At 44.1% G+C, this 21,713-nt stretch overlaps 1 protein-coding gene across 5 annotated transcripts; it reads left to right on the top strand.

The window, feature by feature from the left end:
* The first annotated feature begins 573 nt into the window (after nucleotides 1-573).
* LOC100698755 (filamin-A-interacting protein 1) lies at nucleotides 574-20,759 on the top strand. Of its 5 annotated transcripts, XM_025900925.1 has the most exons (7): nucleotides 574-1,022; nucleotides 1,147-1,266; nucleotides 10,272-10,543; nucleotides 10,873-11,046; nucleotides 11,277-11,455; nucleotides 16,653-19,458; nucleotides 20,132-20,759. In XM_025900925.1, the coding sequence occupies exons 3-7, from the start codon at nucleotides 10,277-10,279 to the stop codon at nucleotides 20,336-20,338; spliced, it is 3,633 nt and encodes a 1,210-aa protein (XP_025756710.1). In that variant the 5' UTR covers nucleotides 574-1,022; nucleotides 1,147-1,266; nucleotides 10,272-10,276; the 3' UTR covers nucleotides 20,339-20,759. The 5 variants fall into 5 exon arrangements, with proteins under 5 accessions (XP_025756710.1, XP_003446262.1, XP_025756711.1 ...); XM_003446214.3 differs by lacking the exon at nucleotides 1,147-1,266; XM_025900926.1 differs by lacking the exon at nucleotides 1,147-1,266 and having other exon boundaries at nucleotides 10,276-10,543.
* The last annotated feature ends 954 nt before the right edge of the window (nucleotides 20,760-21,713 follow it).

A 21,713-nucleotide genomic window follows, 5' to 3' on the forward strand; every position in this document is an offset into this window, starting at 1 on the left:
CACCCTGGCAGCAGCTCTTCCCATTGATGCAGAGCACAATTACTGCACCTCAGATTCAGCTCGCCTCCCTAAATTAGATTGTTTTCTGTAAGCAGGGCCAAAAAGACAGCCTGGCTGCCAAAGTCCTGGAGAGTTTGGCCACGCTCAACCATCCCAAGACGGCAATTGGCGGTTACTCGGACCACTGTTAGGGCTTGGGTGGCTGCTGTCACTGGACTTTCCCAGCCTGTGAGAATGGCACAGCACTGTTCAGCTGTCACCGAGGGTCAGCGGGGAGAGTTTGCTCTCTGAATGGGCGGCCAAAACATCTAGCATTCAGCTAGCCTCAGCTGCTAGTGGCACCCGTGCTGGCAGCAGTGGATGAGTTAAATATAGAAGTATACTTTTGGCTTTTGTGACTCTGGTCAAAAAGCACAGAGAGGGACGATGGCGGATGTGGCTTGGAGGAAAGATCTGGCCCTGTGACAAAGGACATCACAGTCCACCTCACCGGGCAACGGCCTCTTTCAGACAGAGCGGGAAGAGAATAGCGCCTGCCCCCCTCCACACACACACACACACACACACACACACACTTACACTTTATTTTCACACACCGCACTCATCAACTGGCTTCTTGAAGGGATAGGAGGGAAAGAAAATGAGAGGTGTGTGCTAGCCTGCTATGTGAAACAGAACTGGATAGGCTGTGGGAGTGAAAGAGGGCGTGTGTCTGTGTGTATCTGTGTGTGTGTGTGTGTGTGTGTGTGAGTGTGTGTGTGTGAGAGAGAGAGAGAGAGAGAGAGAGGGAAGTTACAGTCCTCTGTTATTGCTCTCTACTATTCCCTTCTTGACCTGACGACCTAAAAGAAGCGAGGCAGGGAGAGAGGGAAAGAGCAGGGAAGCAGACACCACAAGTGGACCACACAAGCCAGAGGATACGAGTGGACTCTGTATTTCTTTCTTGCCTTTTATTACTTTTGATTCTAGGATTACTTGCTGTGTTTACTAACTGGTTAATCCTGGAAACATCCGAGCAGCAGGTGAGTGATCATCTCTTACATCTCTCATGCTGGAGGAAAAAAATCTCTGCTATTTAGAGGGAAAGAGCCAATGACAAACATGCGGTTCTAGCAGAGTGGAGCTTATCAGCTGTTCTGCTTTCAGGCTGTAGTGAATGAAACGGCTGAGTGCAGGTGCTGCTGCTGCTTGGCTGTCATCAGTTTTATTGAGCCAGTAAAGAGCACTGGTCAAAAGAGTCTCCTGGCTTCATTTGCTCTGCAGTATGTGAGTGAAAACACTATTCCCCACATTCCTGTGTGATTAATTCCAAATAATGTGCGTTTAAACATTTTGAATTAATTAGTCTGCGAGCAGACACACGACTCGTCTCTGTGCTGATAATGGAAATGCAGCAGATTCGGATAAAAGAAAGTCATGAATCAAACATTTCTCAATGAATTACACGTTGTTGCTGTGTGAATGAGACCATTTACTGTAAAGAATGTGGGGCTTTGCATGTGGGAGGAAACACCCACAACCCAACAGGGCATGGTGGTTTATTGAGATATTGCAAAGAAATGAGAATGATATCGTACACATTCACACAGCCGACCTTTGCCCCCGACGTCTCCCACACGCGCCGTCTTCGCCTCCTCATGCAGCTCTCACTGCTGCGCTGCTTAGCATTAAGAAGCTTAGGCCCGATGAGCTGCAGCACGATGACATCTTTCATCTGGAATATTTATGGGATGTAATGACACCGAAATGAATTCCATTTCATTCACATGAAGTCACCAGCGTTTAGGAGGAGACACATGACTCCTGCCAGTCGCTGTTTGTCAAGCCATACATCACCCTGTCTCAGTAAACTGAAGAGAAAAATGTGAAATGCATCTCAGTCTCTTCAAGGCCAGCTCCTGCTGATGAGTCGAGGGTTTTCTTTCCTCCTTCAGTGTTCGAGACCGCAGCGCAGCCTCTCCCTTCCTGCCTTCCAGCGGTATCAGCCCTGCCTCAGGACAGAGAGACCCGGTGCAGAGATATTGCTCATTAACATTTCTGTGCTTGTAAGTGAAGTGCTGCCTCTTTACTCCTGCACACAGCATAGCCTGTGAAATTCACCGATGGAAGGAGTTCTAATGATATTTTGTGGGTTATTGTTGGTAAAGTGTACTTAAAGTTACTCTGTGGTCACACAGTCACTGCAGTGCTTTATTGTTATTCCTGCAGTGTTACTATGCATGTTGCATGTTGCTGATGGAGAGGCTGAGCTCCTCTCGCACTTAACCGTGACATGTTGGGGCTAAAAGGAACCCGGAGCTTGATTCTTCCTGTTAAAAAGACGTTTTTCCTTCCCACTGTTGCCAAGTGCTTGCTCATAGGAGGTCATCTGATTGTGCAGTGTATTACCTTACAATATAAAACAGTTGTTGTGATTTTATCCTATATAAATAAAGCTGATTCAATTTGGGGTTGTTTTTAACTCTTTTTCTTACTTCTTATCTTTTATATTTATAAAACACACACAGACTTGGCCTAATAAAGCTTATATATATAAACAGATACAACAGAAGCACAAAGGTTTCTAAAGTAGAACAAGAATCCTGAATATGTATTTTAATGCAGTACTTGAGTAAATGTACTCAGTTACATTTGGCCACTGTAGAAATTCAGTCAGCTGAATGAGCATTCAGAAGAGACAGATTTGTGACTGTAATCAGTCCCAGCTTGTTAATGGCTCAGTCTTTGTGTAAATCAATAATACAGTCTCTGATTAACTGAAACTAAGCTGAGGCTGGGTCTCCGCCAGAGCAGCATTGATTCGGGCCGCACTAAGTGTGTCACCTCACGACATTACTTGAGCTCTATGTCACTTAAGATGTTTCTCATGCACAAGGTGACATAGTCCAGCAGTGAGTACACAGTGGTACACATGACAGAACAGCATCTCTTTGTTCCAGGATTAAACGATGACACCGACACCACAGCACCCTGTAAATGTTGCTTATCATTATGACATTCTTCATACTTGCATTGGTATGCATCTGTACCTCTATCTTGTGTGTTCGTGTTCATATGGGCTAATTCGTTTGATGACACGTGCACTAACAGAAACAGGAGGCGGAGCTTGTCGCCGCCAGTAGCCGGTGTCTTTCCTGCGTGTCTGGGGGGCCTCAACAACAGCTGTCACCGACACAAGCACAGCTACAGTGGTATAAGTGCCCCTGGTCTTGAATTCCAAAAATGCAGTTTAGACACTTCGGGATGTTTCACAGAACAGCGGCACTTATAACTCATGTGCCCTTCATTTAAAAATAAGCCCAGAACTCCATGGCAACCCAAGATATTCTAAAGAGCACTTGATATGTTGTGGTCAGAATAGCGACGCATACGTGCTAAAAACAGGGGACTGGTTAACTGGCTGCTGATGTTTAACGTTAATAAGACGAGTGATGTCATTCATTAGGTTTGGATCTTTGGACCATGATGTGCCTGAACCTCTCTCGCATTAAATATGGATTGCATCAGGAGACATTTCAAATTTCACAGCTGGGTACAAACCTCATGACCCATCCTGTAAACTTTTTCCCTGTTTGCCAGTAGTGACATAATCATGACTTTCCTGGTGATTTCCTGTGTGATAAGCCTTCATCATTCCAGTGATATTACTGGTAAGGAGAGAACAAACCAGTGTATACAGTAAAACATCTGAAGGCACCTTTAGAGTGAGGATGACTGGCCTCTGTGACTAAGACAGGCCGTCTTTGTCCCTGAACCAGTCACTCTGTAATTCCACACGTCTCTCTGTGAGTCGGAGCTCTTCTCTGACAGACGTGTTGTGCTTTAGTTTACTTTTGTCTCACCTGCAACAATGCTTTTCATTTTTTCCCATCTGTAAAAAAGGTAAACAACTGACAATGGTACCAGCACAAGACAATGCAAATGCTCACTTACAAACTTAAATGGGTAGCAGTTTGGAGATTTGTGGTTACCCAAGTGTTACATTATCATTCCGAGCGCTGCAACGTGTGATAGCTTAGGTTTACTAGAAGCCCAGCTGCATACTTTAAACTTTAAAGCCTAAATTTCTGTCCACTGTTTTCTGTGCACACATATTTAATCTCTCTGACCTTTGGAGCCTTTTTTGCCTCTGTTTTGGTCTCCACACCCTGCTCAGATAAAATATCTGGGTCGCTGAGTTGCTAAGCTCAATTTTCATCTCCAACAACAGTTACTTTTACACCTTTGGTAGCGGCGACACATTTTTATCAACATTTTTTTAAATTATTTTAAAAGATTAAAAAAGTTTCTGGCTGCTGTTGGTGTGACTGAAGAGGACAGTAGACGTAGGATAGGATGGAGGGAGGAGCCTTTGTGCTTGCCAGGTTTTTGTGATTGTCCTGCAAGTCGCCACCCTGGCATACAGCTGGTATCAGCAGTGGCTCAAGAAGTAGAGGGGGTCACGTACCAGTCAGAAGGTCGATGCTTGGTTTGCAGCTACTCCAGTCCAGTGTGTGTGCACAATTGTCAGACAAAGCTCTTGGGTATAGAAAACAGTGTTTGTATGAATATGTATGACACTGGGGGAATGAGGTTTGCAGTAGAAAAGGACTTGGAGTGCTCAGTTAGAGTAGAAAAGCACCATATCAGTACCAGTCCAAGTCCCAATAAATTCCATAACTCTAATGGTTGGAGAAGAGCTATAAGTTAGTACAAAAACACCGTTCTCTGAACAGCTATGAAAACATGTTATGGAAACCAAATAGACGTTTGACGTGTGCTTTAAGCTGACTTTCTAAATTGACACTCGGTCCCCCATTTTTTGCTCAGTGCTGACTACAGCTGGCATTCAGAGGATTTTAGACAAATGGCCGAGCCCATGTCTCTTTCCCACGTTTGAATGTGCTTCATCCATATGTTGTCTTGCTGTTTCTATTCATAGCACACTCAGAACTTAATATCTTCCTTACGAGAGGGTAAAGATGATAACCAGAGCTAGCAACATCTAGAGCTTCATTAGCTGGTGTTGGTTTACCGATGCTGCCGCTAGAGTTTAGCGACGAGAGTCAAGTGACTCTGAATAAATGCTGTTGCTATGGAAATCGTTAAAATGTGAAAGTTTATCATCGTGTTTGATAAACTATGTTTCTAATAGACTATGTCTAATCTAAGTGTGCTTCATGTGCAGCAGTGTTTATAATGCATGACCCAAATCTGAGCATGTTTCATCTCGTCGGTGGATTTACACAGTAAGAGTGAATAAACAGCTTGAGTGAATATTTAACAAAGTGCCCTCACAACAACTCTCACGAATGTGTCCTGTTTTATAAGTGACTGATTAACGGCCTACCTGCGCTGAGTGTTTATCAAGCAAAGAGCGTGTTTGCTCTAATAGCAAAGACTTACTTAGAGAGCTACCTGCATTCTTCTCAGTTTGCTCACTGTTCAAGCTTTGGTTGGTTCCCATGAGGGGATCAGGTTAATGTGACATCAGGAGAATACTACAAGATGAAACCCACCACCTATGCTGACATTTTGCTCCAGTGTGCCATGCCAGCATTAGTTAAGTATTAATAGAAGCCATCATTACAGTAAGACAAGCTGTAAATGCTCAAATTATATGCTCAAAATCTTTTTGATGGTTCAGTTTAACATTACAAGAAGAACATTTATGAAAGCAGAATCTTTAAGGAATGTGAGCAAGCATCACTCCAAACTTTTTCTGCCAACAGAGTCTTTATTTTTCCCAGGAAAAGACTGTTATGTAAAATTTGACCCGCGAAGGTCACCGGCCGTCTCGGCTCGAAGGCTCCGTCTCCCAAAATCCTGGAGCAGACTGCGGCTTTGTACCCTCGCATCCTCACAAAAGTTTCAATAATAAATGGATTGACTGGTAGCTTCGAATCCCATCCGCAGAGACGGTTTTGATTGGAGCTTTCATGTCTTGGCAGGGCTGGTGTGTTTTTCTTGCTGCTCGAGCACGCTGCATTTTATCTGTGTTCCCTGGCAGAACTGGTACCCTAATGCTCTCGTGCAGTTCTCTCTCCTTTTTTGGTCACACTGGGTTTGTGCTGTGATTGCATCAAATCACACCCAATCAAAAAAGTAATTTTTCCTAAACCTTATTTATCACCTCCGTCCTCGTCCGTCTCCGGCAGATCAATTTGGTTTTATGCCAGATTTTTGTCACCAGGCCCATCCTCATCCTCGCCATTTCTCTCGATACAAACATCACATACAGGCTCAGTTTTCAGTAGCCTCGTGGCCTTATCATGCTATAATTTTATTTCAGCTAATGGTAGAAGTTAACATGTCTTTAAAGGGAATATCTGCAAATTAACACACACAGGATGCAGGTAGTTGACTTTTGACCATCTTTTGTGCCACTGAGGGCTCCTATCTGCCCAAGCAGGCCAACCACTGGCAAATAAATGACTCATTTATTCAATAAGTTTTCAGTCATTTTCTCTAACTCTAAAGCTGTGTGCAACCAAGAACATAATTAGTGTATCTGGCACAGGCTACAACATTATGCCTATTAAATTTTATTAGGCCGTGCTGGGAGCAAACATCATTCGGACTAAAGGTATACTGTAAGCCATAAAGTGAACATCGGTGCGGACCGCTGATTAGATTTTACAGTTTCTTTTTATCACTTTGGAATGGAGGCACGTGCTTTGTTGGGGCCTATAAATACTCGTGTGTGTGACAGCTGGACCTGCCCAAGCCTTGCAGCACATATGGGTCCCACTTTAAATTTAGACTCAGGCCTTGGACTTGGGTTTTAGGATATTCTGTCTTATTAGAGTGAAGTACTGGACGCCGCACCATCAGTGATGATGGCTTAGATGCTGTGAGTGTGTGTGGACATTGTGACGGGTGGTCGTTGATCTTAGAGTAGAGACTTACTGTCTGCATGCTCTCCTTTCTTTTCCATATTGACAAATGGGAATGCTTAATGGCAGGGAGGAATTCAGGTCATGTGACTCGGGAATCCGAGCTCGTCTCTCTGCGGAATTAAATTTGATAACGACTGCAGTGACCAGTCAAGGTGACTCAAAACTGTGAAGACGGTGGGCTTTGATGACTCATGACAGTTGTGTTCATGAGTTGCCTGTAATTGAAAAAAGGCCATGAGGATGATAAATATGTAGCAGTTTCAACAGCAAGATTTCAGATCACCTGTGGTTGCACATGGAGAAAATAGTCCAAGTGCTTATGGACTTCTCTGCAAGAGTTGCTAAACTGTATCAGCAAAGCCCGTGAAACTGTAATGATTTTATTATTTTCTGCTACCAGGAAGTGTTGGATATTAAATGTCATCAGGTTGTGTGGCTGAGGAATGTTGGACTTGTTATAATAATAAATTAAAAGTGGATTTCTAAAGACAAATGCATCGCTCGTTGAGATATATTTAGTATTCTAACGCTCTGTGCAGTGTTTTTTACGATCCGTGTGGTAGTTTTGCAAGAACCGTTCATGTGAGGACACAGTGGTCTATTTAGGTGGTGGAGGCCAAACAAGAGATAAAAGAAGAATGAATACTGTCTTTCATAAGGAGGATAATTAGTACTGTAAATCAGTGCTAAACTAAGTAGAAAATTATGTGCTTTTACCAAAAACCTAAATGAAAGGCATTAGCTGGTAGGTTTAAATAAACTTTTGTATGTTTTACTCAAAGCCCTGCTTCAGATTGGTCACCTGCGCAGCATGTGACCTGCCTCTGAGCCTGTAGTAGCGAGATAGGGTCCCGCCCCCTATTAGGAAAAAAGTCTAAAGCTAAACATGATAAAACACGATATACGGTTGCCGTGAAGTCAAGTGAGCTGCATTTCAACAATGAGATCAGAATTAATGCTTGTGTTCTGGGGCAGTTTGTCTGAAACCTTGTTTTGTTTGTTTCACCTTTAATGCATTCTTATATTTTCCTCATATGAACTTTTATTGTACAACACTGCATTTGACCTGCAGCTATTTTTATTCTTACATCTCTCAGCTTTAACTGCACTTGGCTCTCCCGCCTTCTCTGCTGAACGATAGTAACACTGCAAAGTGAGCCGAGCTGTTACAGTAGCTGGATTTTCATGGCGTCGGCCCAGAAATTAAAAATAAACCATCACGGTCCTCACTCGGTGTCAACCATTTTGTCCGCGGTACTTAGGAAATCTGCCAGAGTCATTTACACCACTACACATGTTTCCGTGTTTCGTCATGCTCGTGTCCCAGAGGTGGTCATTTTAATGCCCTCGACCTCTGGGCATCATTCAGAAACCCTGGCACAGTCTGAATGGTGGACCCAACACTATCAGCACTCGTGCGCGCTGCTGCACCACAACACTGGAATGAACGTTAGCGAGCCTACAGCTGAAACTAATAGGTATGAGCAGGAAAGAAGGCACCGCCATTAATCTCCAGTTAAGAAGCAGATCTCCTCGGAGCCAAAGTGCACTCTCTGAACTCCGAGATAAAGGATGCACTTAATGGGTCCGTTTGTTGGATGTTTTTTCCTCTTTATTTGAACAGAGATGCTGCCACTGTTATCTTGCACCCCAATTTTCGTGCATTGGTGTTTTTCCCCGAAACAAGTGGGATTCAAAGAGATCTGTTTCAAGCGTCATTGGAATTCACTGCAGTCTTGACTGTGGTGACCTTGATTACTGAAGAAGATAAGCGTTTCTCTTGATGTGAAGCAGCAGTTTGATAGACTCTCTTTCAAACTTCTCGAAATTGTATAGAAAGTCTAACTGAGCTTTACTTTTTTATCAGGTTGGACTGATGCGGCTTATTTGGGATTTGGGATGATTCAGAGGTCAGGGTGCTCACTGTGGCCTTACAGAGGGACTCTGGGTGCTCAGGGTGCTTTTCTGTTTGTAATTATAAAGAGCTGCTGATGTCATATCAGAAACTGATCACAAAGAGTGCTCTGTGTCTCAAGACCGTTCGTACAGAACGTGAACACACACACAAGAACACGCACAAACACGTTTTCACATTCACAGAGACAAAGAAACAAACTTCTCTTCAGTTCTTTCTCTTAACATTGTTGGTTGTTGTTACAAAGCTGATGTTCTGGTGTGTGGAGTCAGCACACTCCCAGCTTGAGAGCTGGTTAAAGGTCTTTGCTGCTAGCTTTGTTTTAGCATCACAGAAACGTGGAAATTTTAATGCCACATTTTTGCCTTTTTTTGTAACTAATTTAAATATGGATTAGTTTGTGTATCCATGTCCTCCAAAAGTTGTAACCACTGCTGTCATAACTTAAAAAAAAATTGATATTAACTGAAAAGGGTGGCAGAGTGGTTCAGCGGTTAGCACGGTCACCTTACAGCACCAAGGTCCTGGGTTTGAATCTTTCTCTTTCTCAGTTTGTGTGGATTACTGTGACTGAGAAGCCACACTGGCTGTTTGGTTCATTGGTGATTCTAAGTTGACTGTAGCTGTGTCTCCAGCCTTTGACAGCCCTGAACTGGACTCACAAATACAAATGAACTCATGCTGTGCACAGACTCAGTTACAAACTACTTTTAAATTATTTAAAGCATTCAGAAATGACAGCAGAAGTTGTGAGCCAGTGATATAGTGTACTGTACATGCACTTCTACCAACACTCACCCTTATATGCCTTTGTGATTTTGGGACCACACACACACACACACACACACACACACACACACACACACACACACGCACACACACTCGTTTTCATATTTTAGTGAGGACATCTCATTGACATAATGCTTTACCTAGCCACTTACCTTAACCCTAAACATCAAAAATGAAGGTCTAACCCTAACCCTTAGCCTAAAACTGACCATAACCTAAATGTAACCCTGACACTAAAACCACATTTTGAGCCTCAAAATGCCTTCATACTGGTGGGGACGGGTATTTTGTCCCCATAAGTGACTGTTGGTCCCCACAAGTCTAGTAGCATGTCAATTTTCTGTCTCACAAAGAGATCTAAACATGTACACACACACACACACACACACACACACACACACTGGTGGGTAATTGTCGATATTCACTCCAGATTAGGGATGTTAACAGAAAACATGTTCATCCAGTTTTAATACAAACACAGTGATTGTGCTTGTGTTTGTCATCGGATCAGTGCAGGTCAGAAGGTCTGATAATGTGAACAGGAATGGAAGCCAGACTCAAACAACACACTCCTGAACCAAAAGTATCTATGAAAGGAAAAAGATGAATGGATGCAAATAACAGTAGAATAACAGAATAAAAGGCTGAATTAAAAACAGAGAAACCTGTTCCTTCTCTCTCTGGTTCAGGTAGGATGAGATCCAAAAGCAGTGGGGTGGATACCCCAGCCAATGGGGTACTTGGAGTTCCACAGGGTGACCAAGAACAGGAAGTGAGTCTGCCTGTGAAGAACCTGAAGGCCAAAGTCCAGCAGAAAGATGGTGAGGAAACAGTGGAGGTGATCTCTGACAAAGACAAACCGTTGGATTCCTCCAAGGCTGGAGATAAAAGACAGAACATCGTGGATCTGTCTAAAGAGGATTTGCTGGCACTGTTGGGAATCATGGAAGGAGAGATTCAGGTGGGCTAGGCATTGTTTCCCTTTGTGTTTAGCTTTCTGTATGTGATCTGCAGCTGTAAGCAGGACAAGTGCAATGATAAGAGAAAAGGTGGATGAGCGCAGTACCTGAACATTATTGGCTTGAGTAACTGCAAGTTTTGCACAATAGCTCTCCCTTGTGGTTTAAAATGTAACATACCAGAGAAAACTGGCAACCACACCGAGCCTTTATCGAGTTGGTACTTTAGAGAACTCTGAAAGGTAAACTGGTGATCCATGAAGCAAAGACCAGCAGGATTTTAACACCCTAAAAAACTGTAACGCTCTGAATCATTTCTGTGTAACTTCAGGCCAGAGAGGACGTTATCTGCATCCTGAAGTCCAAACAGAGTTCCCCAGAAGCCCTTGAGTCACAGTATGGCTCCGCGGTCCCTGGCTCGGCCCTCCAGGCCCTTCAGAGAGACGGCATCATCGCAGGCACCAAACCACACAACCACAGTGTCTACCAGAAACCGATGGCTGAGGTTAGTAGGCGAGCGTCAGTCACAAACCCTGAGGGATGATCAAAATTACTTTTTTATTAACAGGCCTCAAGACCCTCGAAATCCAAGAAATCACAAGACAGAAACTAATAAAAGTAATGTTTTTGTCACAACCTGGCAGGAGGTTGTTGCTACAAAACACTTGGCATGTTGCACCACAGCAACTGGAATTATTTGTTTCTGTGTGTCCCCGTTCGTCTTTGCTGTCTCAGCTGGAGCGTCTGCAGGAGAAGCACAAGGAGACGTACCGGCGGATGCTGGGTCAGCTGCTGCTCGCAGAAAAGTGCCACCGGCGAACGATCCACGAGCTGGACACAGAGAAGAGGAAGCACGCCGACTACATGAACAAGAGCGACGACTTCACCAACCTCCTGGAGCAGGAGAGAGAAAGGTGAGGAGGTCAGGAAAGGAATGCAAGAGCTGTAAAATTGCAACACCATTATCTGAAACTGGAGATTGTTTAGCTGCCCCGCTATTTTAAATCACTTGGTAAATAAGCTTTAAGAGAAGCTCCTACAAATGTGTTCATTTAACAGAAAGCAATATGCACATAAACTGAAAAAATTGGTGTACAGAAAGTAAATTTATTGCTGTAGCACTGCAAACATCATGTGATGCTCGTACAGATTTTTACATGTATGAGAAGTCAAAGGAGGAACTTTGAAGGAGAACCTGGTAAAAGCAGCAGGGGAAGAAGAAGAAAGCATAAAGTGCAGTTCCAGTTTAGTCTATAAAGCCAGTACATGCAGTGGCTTAAGGGAGAGAGTCGAGGGAAGGAATGCTTGAAAAACATCTCAGACTGCATGAAAGATGGCTTCATCGAACCTGTGACGCAAGCGAGAGGGGAGAAGACAGGGAGGTGCCGCTTACTGAATGATAACCTCGCATAGCTTTGTATGCAGGGGAGAGTCACGCAGCTCAGGGAAAGAGAGGCCAGAGGCAGAGTGGACTTGGACTGCTGTGGGACAGACACAGGTCAGGTATCGAGAGAAGAGGACACAGAGCCATGGGGTGGAAGAACAGGAGGACAAGCGCAGGGCTAAAGGACATGTCAGAGCTTCATTGCTGAGGTTGTGACACGGGCTCGCAACCTCAGAGTGGCTGCGTGAACACACAACACGGGAGGGGAGATGGTTAAATTCTGCGTGTCTTGAAGGCTCACTGAGATAAAGCAAGCGTGTATGTGAGAGCATATTTGTGCCATGGGAGTGTATGAGAGGCCCTGCTAACTGCAAACACTCCCATATAAAAGGGTTTAATTGACTGTTGGTTGTTGGAGATTATTTTTTTGTTATTGTTTTGTTGCAGCTTCCACAAACGGACAGCGATGCATAATTAAAAGCTATTTGCACTCACAGTTTGCAGACATCATCATCTGTAAGACAGACTGGAGCAATTTTTAATAACTGTGAAAAAGTTGCTTTAAAACTGCAACATTACCTCTTTGCACGTGCACACACACACACACACACACACACACACACACACAAAAGACACAGCTGGGAAATAAGCAGCTGAATTTACCTACAGAGATGACCACCTGCAGTAACCAACCACTGTGGCCCGCCTCACAGTTTGAGAAAGACTGATCTAAAGTAAATTTATGTGAAATTTGCTACTTTAATCCAGGGGTGTCCAACTCCAGGCCTCGAGGGCCGGTGTCCTGCAGGTTTTAGATGTGTCCGTGATCCAATACAGCTGATTCAAATGGCTAAATTACCTCCTCAACTTGTCATGAAGTTCTCCAGAGGCCTGGGAATGAACTAATCATGTGATTCAGGTGTGTTGACCCAGAGTGATCTCTAAAACCTGCAGGACACCGGCCCTTGAGGCCTGGAGTTCCCCACCCCTGTTTTAAACAGAGCCAGAGTGAAAGAGTGCACACCTCTCTGGCCGCTGCACACAACCAGCTTAAACTGCAGGTATTTCATGAGTTTCAACAACAGTAAAGAGGGACTGCTGACCTGTCTGTGGTGTATCCTGCTGTGTTAGCTGGACTGGTCAAGCTCTTCTCTTAGCAAGAGTATAGAACCTGACTGCATGCTGAGGTGGCAACCCCTAACCCTAAATTTAAGTAAATGTAAGTTTTTGGAAAAATGTACTTCTAAAAGTACTTTTATTGCACCATGATCATTCACTCATGAGCTGCTGTAACATGAATCAAATGGCTGAATTGCCACCTCAGCATGCAGTCAAGTTCTATAGGGTCTTGCTGAATACTAATTGTATTCAGGTGTGTTGCAGCAGGGACACGTGGAAAGGTTTCAGGACACCGGCCCTCGAAGACTGAAGTTCGAGACTGCATAAGCAGTGAGGTACATGGGTTGTGGTCTCACCCTGACCACGCCTATAAAATGGTCCGTCTTTACCACCGATATGAACCAAAGGAGTCTGCAAATATTCAAATGAGGTTATTGTAACATTTCAAAGAAAAACAACTAATTGATATTTGTGAAGTTGTTTGAGTGACATTCCACAACTTTACTCCAAAAGAATCTGATCTGAAACATAATAATTAATTGAGAGAGATAAGGATAAGCGAAGTTTAGCTGTAAGTGCTGCGGTTGGTAATAGCGACCAAATCATAACTAAACGGGTTAATTTACTTCTACTCGGTCATTTGTTGACCCCCATCTCATGCCAGGTGGTTTCCAGCAGGTTCCCTGGCTCGCACACATGGCGGCCTCTGTCACCCCAAAGAGAGAGCGGAGAGGATGAACTCTGCCAGGTCTTTACTCTGTCAGCACCTGCACGTCTCAGATTCCTCTATTTGCACCATATAAGGATACAAAGCACAGGGATGCAGAAACAGCTCAACTCTAGGACATTCGTGTTCATGGCATATTCATTAAAGAGAAAGTCTGACGGAGCTCGCAGTAAAGCACACGCAGTGATATTCTTGTCTAATTTACATCAGTTTTGTTTAGTCGGAAGTAAAACTTCCAATTTTGTTTTTCAAATCTCACTTGCACTGAGAGATGGGGCAGACGTTTGCTGTCCACACATTAGCAGGTTTTCCCCTTAGGCCTTACATTTATGGAGTTTTTACTCACTCACCTAGGACATGAAAAAAAAAGTAGCCAGGGGCTGGAGGGGTTAACATAAACGGGAAAAACAGATTTAAAAGAGCACATGACACAAGTGCTGACAGCTACACAAAAACATGCAAACAGACAGTCATTCACTCTCGCAGGTGAGATGGAAGCGTGTCATTATCTCATCCTTATGGATGTGATCTCCTCCAGCCATCTAGATGAGAGTGACGAGAGAGAAGTCAAACGCTCTTGTGCCAAACACCTTGAGGAATGCAGAAAATGGGCAGAGAAGACACTCCTTCAGACTGGCAGCCATCAGCGATTAACACCCTCTCAGACAACAAGTAATTTATGTGTCAAGATGTTAAATATTTCAAGTGGCACGGTGGAATGTGTACAGACTGACGGAGGAAGCAGCTCCCACTCCTGACGGGAGTTTCAAAGAGCGCAAAGTCACGCACACAAAATGAAGACTGACCTCCAAACTTAGTGTTTGTCGTTATCGAGCACACGCTGTGTGCTCTCCTTTAACACCAAGTCAGTGTGCACAGAGCTCAGGCTCTGTACCTTTTGGCACTTGTTTTCTACATCCATCTTCATCCCACTGACACAGGCTTATGGATCACACGCGCTTTTACATGGACGCAAAGCAATTTCTTGCAAAGTTGAAACACAAGCTAGAAAAAAATGACCTGTAGTAAATTTAAAAAGTTAAAAGAAAAAAAAAAGCTGTGCTTCATAGAAACAGTAACACAAACACTTGTATTTTCCCATTTTGGACACTGTACACCACAATTATTTCTTCCTTAGTAACAGTAAACTAGAGATCTACATGACTTGGCCACTAGTGCCAAACCCCTCTGACATCATGACTCTGACCTTTGCATGAAAGTAATTTTAGAGTTCCAGTTTCTAGGGTGTCAGTGACTTCTGACTGTGTAAGTATGAAATCTTATGAGCTACACTTTCACATGTGGACGGCCTCTTTGTGCAGTAGCCAGGTATGCTAATCACACTTGGCAATGGAAGCTGCTGACATTATGAATCAATGTCGATGTTTATCTCCAAGTTCACTGGCAGACTGGGTTTTTTTTAAACTGTGGTTTTGTTTAAATGATTAACTGTAGCTACACGGCCCCACGCTGCAGTCTGGATGTAGCGCTTCGTACGCTTATTGCCATGTCTCTATCCTCCCATGTCTTCGTCACCTCAAGGGAGGCATCCAACTCTTCCATATCTGGTTTCCTCATCACATGTAGACTTTGCAGGGAGCCTCATTCATGTCCAGGTTCCCCTAAAGTGGAACTACAGCAGACATACTCTCTTGTACCAGTGAGCTCACAGCTCCTGGACAGCAGAGACATTATCCTGCACACAGGATGGAAAGCTATAAGATATAACTTTGAATGTGAGCCTCAGAAAGCATTAACACTGATTCATTTTTTTGGAGTAAACCTGGAAACGTTTTAATAAAAAACAAAAGTTATATTGGGCTAATCTCTAATTTCATAAAAAGCATTAAAACTGAAGGAAGCTTTGCAAAACACTCGTTCTGTGGAAGGGTCCCACCCCCTTCACAGTGTCTGAAGCAGAGCTCTCGCTCTCACACACACTCTCACACCGCTTTACATGAATGAGGTGACATCACTCACTAGAGGTCTGCTGGTTCCTCGCAGTATTTATTCACCTTTCATTGCCCTCATGACACGCCTGGAATGTGACGGTGGAAGATTTAAGTGACGGGAGGTCTCTGCTACTCCTATTGCTGCTACTGTGGATTTTTGCACGGGCAGAACAGGGTTCATGTGCTACTTGTAGAGCATCAGTAGGGGGTAAGTTTTAAATCTAGTTAGTTTCTGAGGTCTTGTGACCGCATACATTTTGAATGGAGCTCATTTTCTATCTTTACGAGTTGTTTAAAACGCACAGTCATCCTTGTTGTGCTGATGCCTCTTCTAATTTGGTTTAATTTGCAATGCAAAAAGGTTCAGGTTGAATATTGTATTACAATATCCCCGGGAGTGTACAGGCAGGAACTGCAGCTGCATGCATTCTGCTTTGTATGGATTTTCTTCGAGCTGGAAATGAGAATAGACATGAGCAGCATAGAAAGGAGCTTAGAGAAAAGATGACTGCTTGGTGAGGGGGTGTTGGTGAAACTCGGTAGCAGTTTGTTCTCTTGTTCTATCGCTTTGGCAGGATTGAAAATAGTAGGAATGTTGGAGTGTTTCATACTGACAGGTTTTCGTCTTGATGCTCGTTTGGGACAGTGCAGCATGAATTATGTGTTCTACCGGGACTGTGATTGATAATTTGTTGTTTTATCCGTGTTCTTTCTAGATAGCTTCAAGTGCTGGGCTTGTTTATACCACTCTTTTATTTAGAGTGTGGTGTCAGTACATAAAGTTTTGACATGCAAACAAGTCTTTAGTTTTAGAAAATGCCTGAATGAAAATGTAGGTGCTGGACTATCACAGAGTACTTCAATGTGCATTTCAAGTTTAAAGTCAGTGACCTTCCAGAATAATGCCCTTCCTTTTTTGTTCCTTTCAGACTGAAGAAGTTGCTTGAGAACGAGAAAGCCTACCAGCTCAGAAAGGAGAACGAACACGCCAAACGTCTGGCCAAGGTGCGAGAGGAGCTGGTCAAACTGAAGTCTTTCGCCCTGATGTTGGTCAATGAGCGGCAGCAACACCTGGAACAAATAGACCAGCAGAGCCAGCGGGTCCAGGAGCTCAGCCAGCAGCTGCAGCAGCGTGAGCAGGCTCTAAGTGAAGCCAGGCAGCGTGCTCAGGAAGATGGACACAGGGTGCTGAGCCTCGAGGCAGAGCTTAAAGAGAAAGCCGACAAGCTCAAGCAACAACACGAAGAGATGAGTGCCAAGCTAGCCGGTCAGGAGCTTCTCAATCGTCAGCTAAATACAAAACTTTCAGGCCTCACGAATGAGGTTGAGGAGCTACAGGAAAGCAACAGAGCACTGAGGAGATCTGAGGAGGAACTGCATGAGCTAAGGGAGAAGATCAGCAGAGGGGAGTGTGACAACTCAAACCTGATTGCTGAATTAGAGAACTTGAGAAAACGAGTGCTGGAGATGGAAGGAAAGGATGAGGAGATTACTAAAACAGAAAATCAGTGTAAGGAGCTACGGAAGAGGCTACAAGAGGAGGACAATAAGAGTAAGGACCTCAGACTGGAAGTGGAGAAGCTCCAAAAAAGAATGATGGCGTTGGAAAAACTCGAGGGAGCATTTAGCGTTAGCAAAGCTGAGTGTGCACAGTTACATGGTGCTCTAGAAAAAGAGAAGGGGCTGACCAAAGAGCTTTCAGATGAAGTTGTAGCTCTCAAGATTCGTATGAAAGAGCTCGAGTCATCTGAGATAAAGCTGGAAAAATCTGAGCTGAGCCTTAAGGATGACCTCAGTAAGCTTAAATCACTGACCGTCGCATTAATGGAAGAACGAAAGACCCTGATAGAAACAGCAAAGTCATGTGAGGAGAAAAAGGACGATTTGAGCAACATGGTCAAAGCTGAGCAGAGTAAAGTTATGGAAGTGACAGAGAAGCTGATAGAAGAAAGCAAAAAGCTCCTAAAACTGAAATCAGAGATGGAAACCAAAATAGAGACTTTAACGAATGAAAAGGGGGAAATTACCACTAAGTTGGCCTATGAAATTGATAAAACTAAGGACCTTAGCTCTAAAATCAACCAAATGAAAAAGAAGTTAGATGGATTTGAGCAAGCAGAAAAACTTTCTGGAAAGAATTCAGTGAAATGTGACATGCAGAGAACATCTGAGCCCATCAGCAGAGACGACAACAAAGTTAAGGAGCTGACGTTTGAAATTGAGCGCCTGAAAAACCGTCTCAAACAGCTCGAAGTGGTAGAGGGAGATCTTCTCAAGACAGAGGATCAGTACGACATGTTGGAGAAAAAGTTCATGAGTGAACAGGACAAAGCCAACATTCTGTCCCAGCAGGTGGAGGAAATGCGGACTCAGATAGCGCGGAATAAAGCGATTGAGAAAGGAGAGGAGGAAAGCCAGGAGGAAGATCTGCGTCAACGTTGCAAGAGAGAGGAGGTCAGAACGAGGGAACTGCAAGCCGACGTGGTAGCACTCAAGGAGAAGATCCACGAACTGATGCACAAAGAAGACCAGCTTTCTCAGCTCCAAGTGGACTTCTCCGTCCTGCAGCAGAGGTTCTTGGAAGAAGAAGAGAAAGCCAAGAACATGAGCACTGAAGTTTTCCATCTCACCAAAGAACTGGAGATGGCCAAGCGTCACAGTCGAGCACTGCGACCCAGCTTGAATGGGAGAAGAATAGTGGACGTGGCGGTGACGTCCACTGGCGTGCAGACAGAAGCGTCATCCTCCGAGCCAGCAGAGGAGGATACCCCGGCTGGCTTTATCAGAAAGTCTGTTCAAGAAGAGAACCACATTATGAACAACCTAAGACAGAAGTGCCTGAAGAAGCCAGCAGAGAAAAGCAGTGCTGTTGAGCGTTCACCTTCATCTGGCAGCGATTTAGGTATCAAGAGATCCTGGATTCCCTGGATGAGGAAAAAGGACAACAGCCCTCAAGAGACCCACCTGGAGAAGCCACTGCACAATGGAGAGAGCTTCTCCTCTGAGCTGACCATGCCCCAGAAGCCAGGCCAGCCTTTACACATCCGAGTGACACCAGATCACCAAAACAACATGGCAACTCTTGAAATCAGAAGCCCGACTGCTGGGGATGTTTTCTCTAGTTCTGCTCCCCTCAGCCCCAATCCATCTCAACCCAAATCCAGAATCACCATCATTCCCACCGGCACTGCTCCGACCCAGCGGAGGAAGTCCCCCGCTGTATCTCAGGGCCCCGAAAGGGCCAAGTCTCCAGTCACTATCACAGCTATATCTAGAGCCAAGTCTCCAGAAACCAGCCGAACCTCCTCCACTAACTCAGGAAGACCCTTGTCCCCTGTCTCCATCATGACAGTGAGCACAGCTGTAGCGTGTGAAGCATCTGCCTCCCCAGAACCTCAGGAGATGACCATGGGCCGAGCTGTGTTCAAGGTTACCCCCGAGAAGCAGATGGTCCCATCGCCTGTACGAAAGGGTCACGGCAACACGAGTATCATCACCACGACTGACGATAACAAGATCCACATTCATCTCGGCAACAACATCACCCCAAAGATGGTAGTCAGGCCGGTGGCTGCTGTCACAGAGAGCAAGGAAATGACCTTATCGACTGGGACAGTTTTGCGCTCGCCTCGTCAAATCACCACCACTGCTACCAGGAGCACGCAGAGCAAAGTGATGAGCAGCATTACAATTTCTCCTGTTACGTCCTCCACTTCCAGAACGACACAAGGCACGGTAAGTTTTCCTTCATCCAGCTTTGTGTAATTCATGTTTTCTTTAAGTTGGATCGTCTCTGTTCCTTACCTTCTTCATTTTCTTTTACATTTTTGGATCAAAGAGTTGATAGAAACACTCAAGCTGATAACAGTTTCCTAATTTCACCATGAGCTTCTTTTCACATCTCTGAAAATGGGAGATAATGCAACAGTGTGTGTGGTGTTTCCCTGGACTCCTTTTACTCTGCTCTTTGTGGATCCGATGGGTAGCGTGACAGAAACGGGGCTATGTGCAGGTCTGAGACCAGCAGAGATAATGAGGTGGCATTTTGCCACCCTGCTTTAATCAGGCTGTAATTTATAGTTGTTACACTGTGTTTACTGTTTACATTCACAAACAGCCGTGGCTCGGGGCCCTCCGCTCTCCGACACAAAACAGTTTGGCACCATTAGCAGCGTACTGAAACCTGGCCTGGACAAGCACTCGCTCGCTCAGTGAAAGAACGAATAAATGTTTACATTTTTCATTTGTGCAGCTCTTTTAGCACATAAGATCAGTTACTTTGCACTAATTTACAATTCCTGTTTCCTGCATGGATTTTTACCATGAATCCATAACTTAGTGTCGGTGTGGCTCAACTGTTTTCATTCTCCTGCCTGAGAAACTGTACTCTCTCTCTATTGTCAAACAGACCGGGCACGATGCCCAGCCACCGCGCTCGGGGCTGACCCGCATCCCAATGTCCAAGAGCCTGAAGACGGGAAAGGCTGCGCTGGGATCCCTGGGGGTGTCCGGTGGAGTGAAACTGGAGTCGCGGGCTGAGAGCCAGTCCATGAGGATAGAAGTTAAGAAATCCAGCGTGAATAGCAGTACTTTACAAAATGGAGGAAAAGCCTGAGAGACACAGTACCAAATGTATCTACAAGGTGCTTCAGAGCAATTCATAGTAAAAGCTGTGGTGTTTGAGTACAACTCAAATATAGTTTACAAGGTATTTCTTTATTGTAATTAAGCAGGAGATTGATTTTATACTTTTTATAAGGTATTTTCTACTTCTTTACTTCTTATTTGCATTTCTGCCATTTAGACTGAAATATATCCATGATTTGTTTTGTTTTTTACAGTGTGTTGTGATGGGCATTTGGGTGAGACTCTGCTGCTATCAATGGCTTCTTTCTTGGGGTGGATATTTAATCTATAATGAGTTTCTTTATTTGTTTTATATTAGACACAAAAAGTACACAATTATGTGAAAATTTGGTGTATTTCTAAAGGATTTGTATTGAAAATATTGTAAATAAAACTGATATTAGAGTGAAGTGTGGTGTGATCACTTATGTTAACTGCTTTTATCTGTGTACCTGCAGTTGTGACATTCAGGGCTTCTTGCCCGGGCCTGCATCCAAGGATTGAGGGAAATGAAAAAATTCATTTCCTGTGCTTTACTTAAATATTTTTGGAATAACAGATATTCTGGTTGATTCCTGTAATATAAACAAAGATCTTTAAAAAGCAATGTGCACGAGGCCAGACAAAGAAAAGAATGAGACAGTGACGGTGCAAGGAGCAGAGGTAATGAAAGTAGATGTGCTTAAACACCTGGGGTCAAGCATCCAAAGAGAGGTGAAGGAGAGAGTCCAGGCTGGGTGTAGTGGGTGGAAACAAGCGCCAGGGGCAAGAGTGAAAGGGAAAGTTTACAAGATGGCAGTGAGACCTGCTGTGATGTATGGTGATGTATGGTTTGGAAATGGTGACACTGAAGAGTTTTTAAGGTTTTCATTGGGAGTGACCAGGAGGTGAGGTTAGAGAGGTGAGGTTGAGATGGCTTGGACAGAGGAGAGATGGTGGATACACTGGACAAAGGATGGTAAATATGGAGCTATCAGGTATGAAGAAAAGAAGAAGAAAACAAAGAAGCTTCAAGGATGTAGCGAAGGAGGACATGCAGAGGTTTGGTGTGACAGAGGAGGATTCTAGGGGCAGAGTGAAAGGGTGGCAGATGATCCGCTTTGACCCCCAAAGAAGAAGAAGAAAAGAAGAAGAAATGCAGGTGGAGGAATGAGCTGGAATCTCTTCAGGCTTCAGCACTAAAGATCAAGAGGAAGAGTGAACTGATGAAAGAACATATTTTAAAACTACTGTGTGTAATACATGAATGGTAAATTGCTTTATCTTCAAAACTTTAAATTCTTTTTGCCTTGTTTTTTACATTAACTAAGCCACTCATATAAAAAGGATACATATACAAATCTTTTAAAAACATGTGTAAATGT

Source organism: Oreochromis niloticus, linkage group LG19, assembly GCF_001858045.2.
Source record: "Oreochromis niloticus isolate F11D_XX linkage group LG19, O_niloticus_UMD_NMBU, whole genome shotgun sequence".
Lineage (NCBI taxonomy): Eukaryota > Metazoa > Chordata > Actinopteri > Cichliformes > Cichlidae > Oreochromis > Oreochromis niloticus.

What these genes read in the sequence shown, in the direction of transcription:
- LOC100698755 (XM_025900925.1), top strand. Translation starts at nt 10,277, where the DNA reads ATGAGATCCAAAAGCAGTGGGGTGGATACCCCAGCCAATGGGGTACTT. An exon ending in ACCAGAAACCGATGGCTGAG is followed by an intron (nt 11,047 to 11,276) that starts GTTAGTAGGCGA and finishes TTGCTGTCTCAG; the next exon opens with CTGGAGCGTCTGCAGGAGAA. An exon ending in CCAGAACGACACAAGGCACG is followed by an intron (nt 19,459 to 20,131) that starts GTAAGTTTTCCT and finishes ATTGTCAAACAG; the next exon opens with ACCGGGCACGATGCCCAGCC.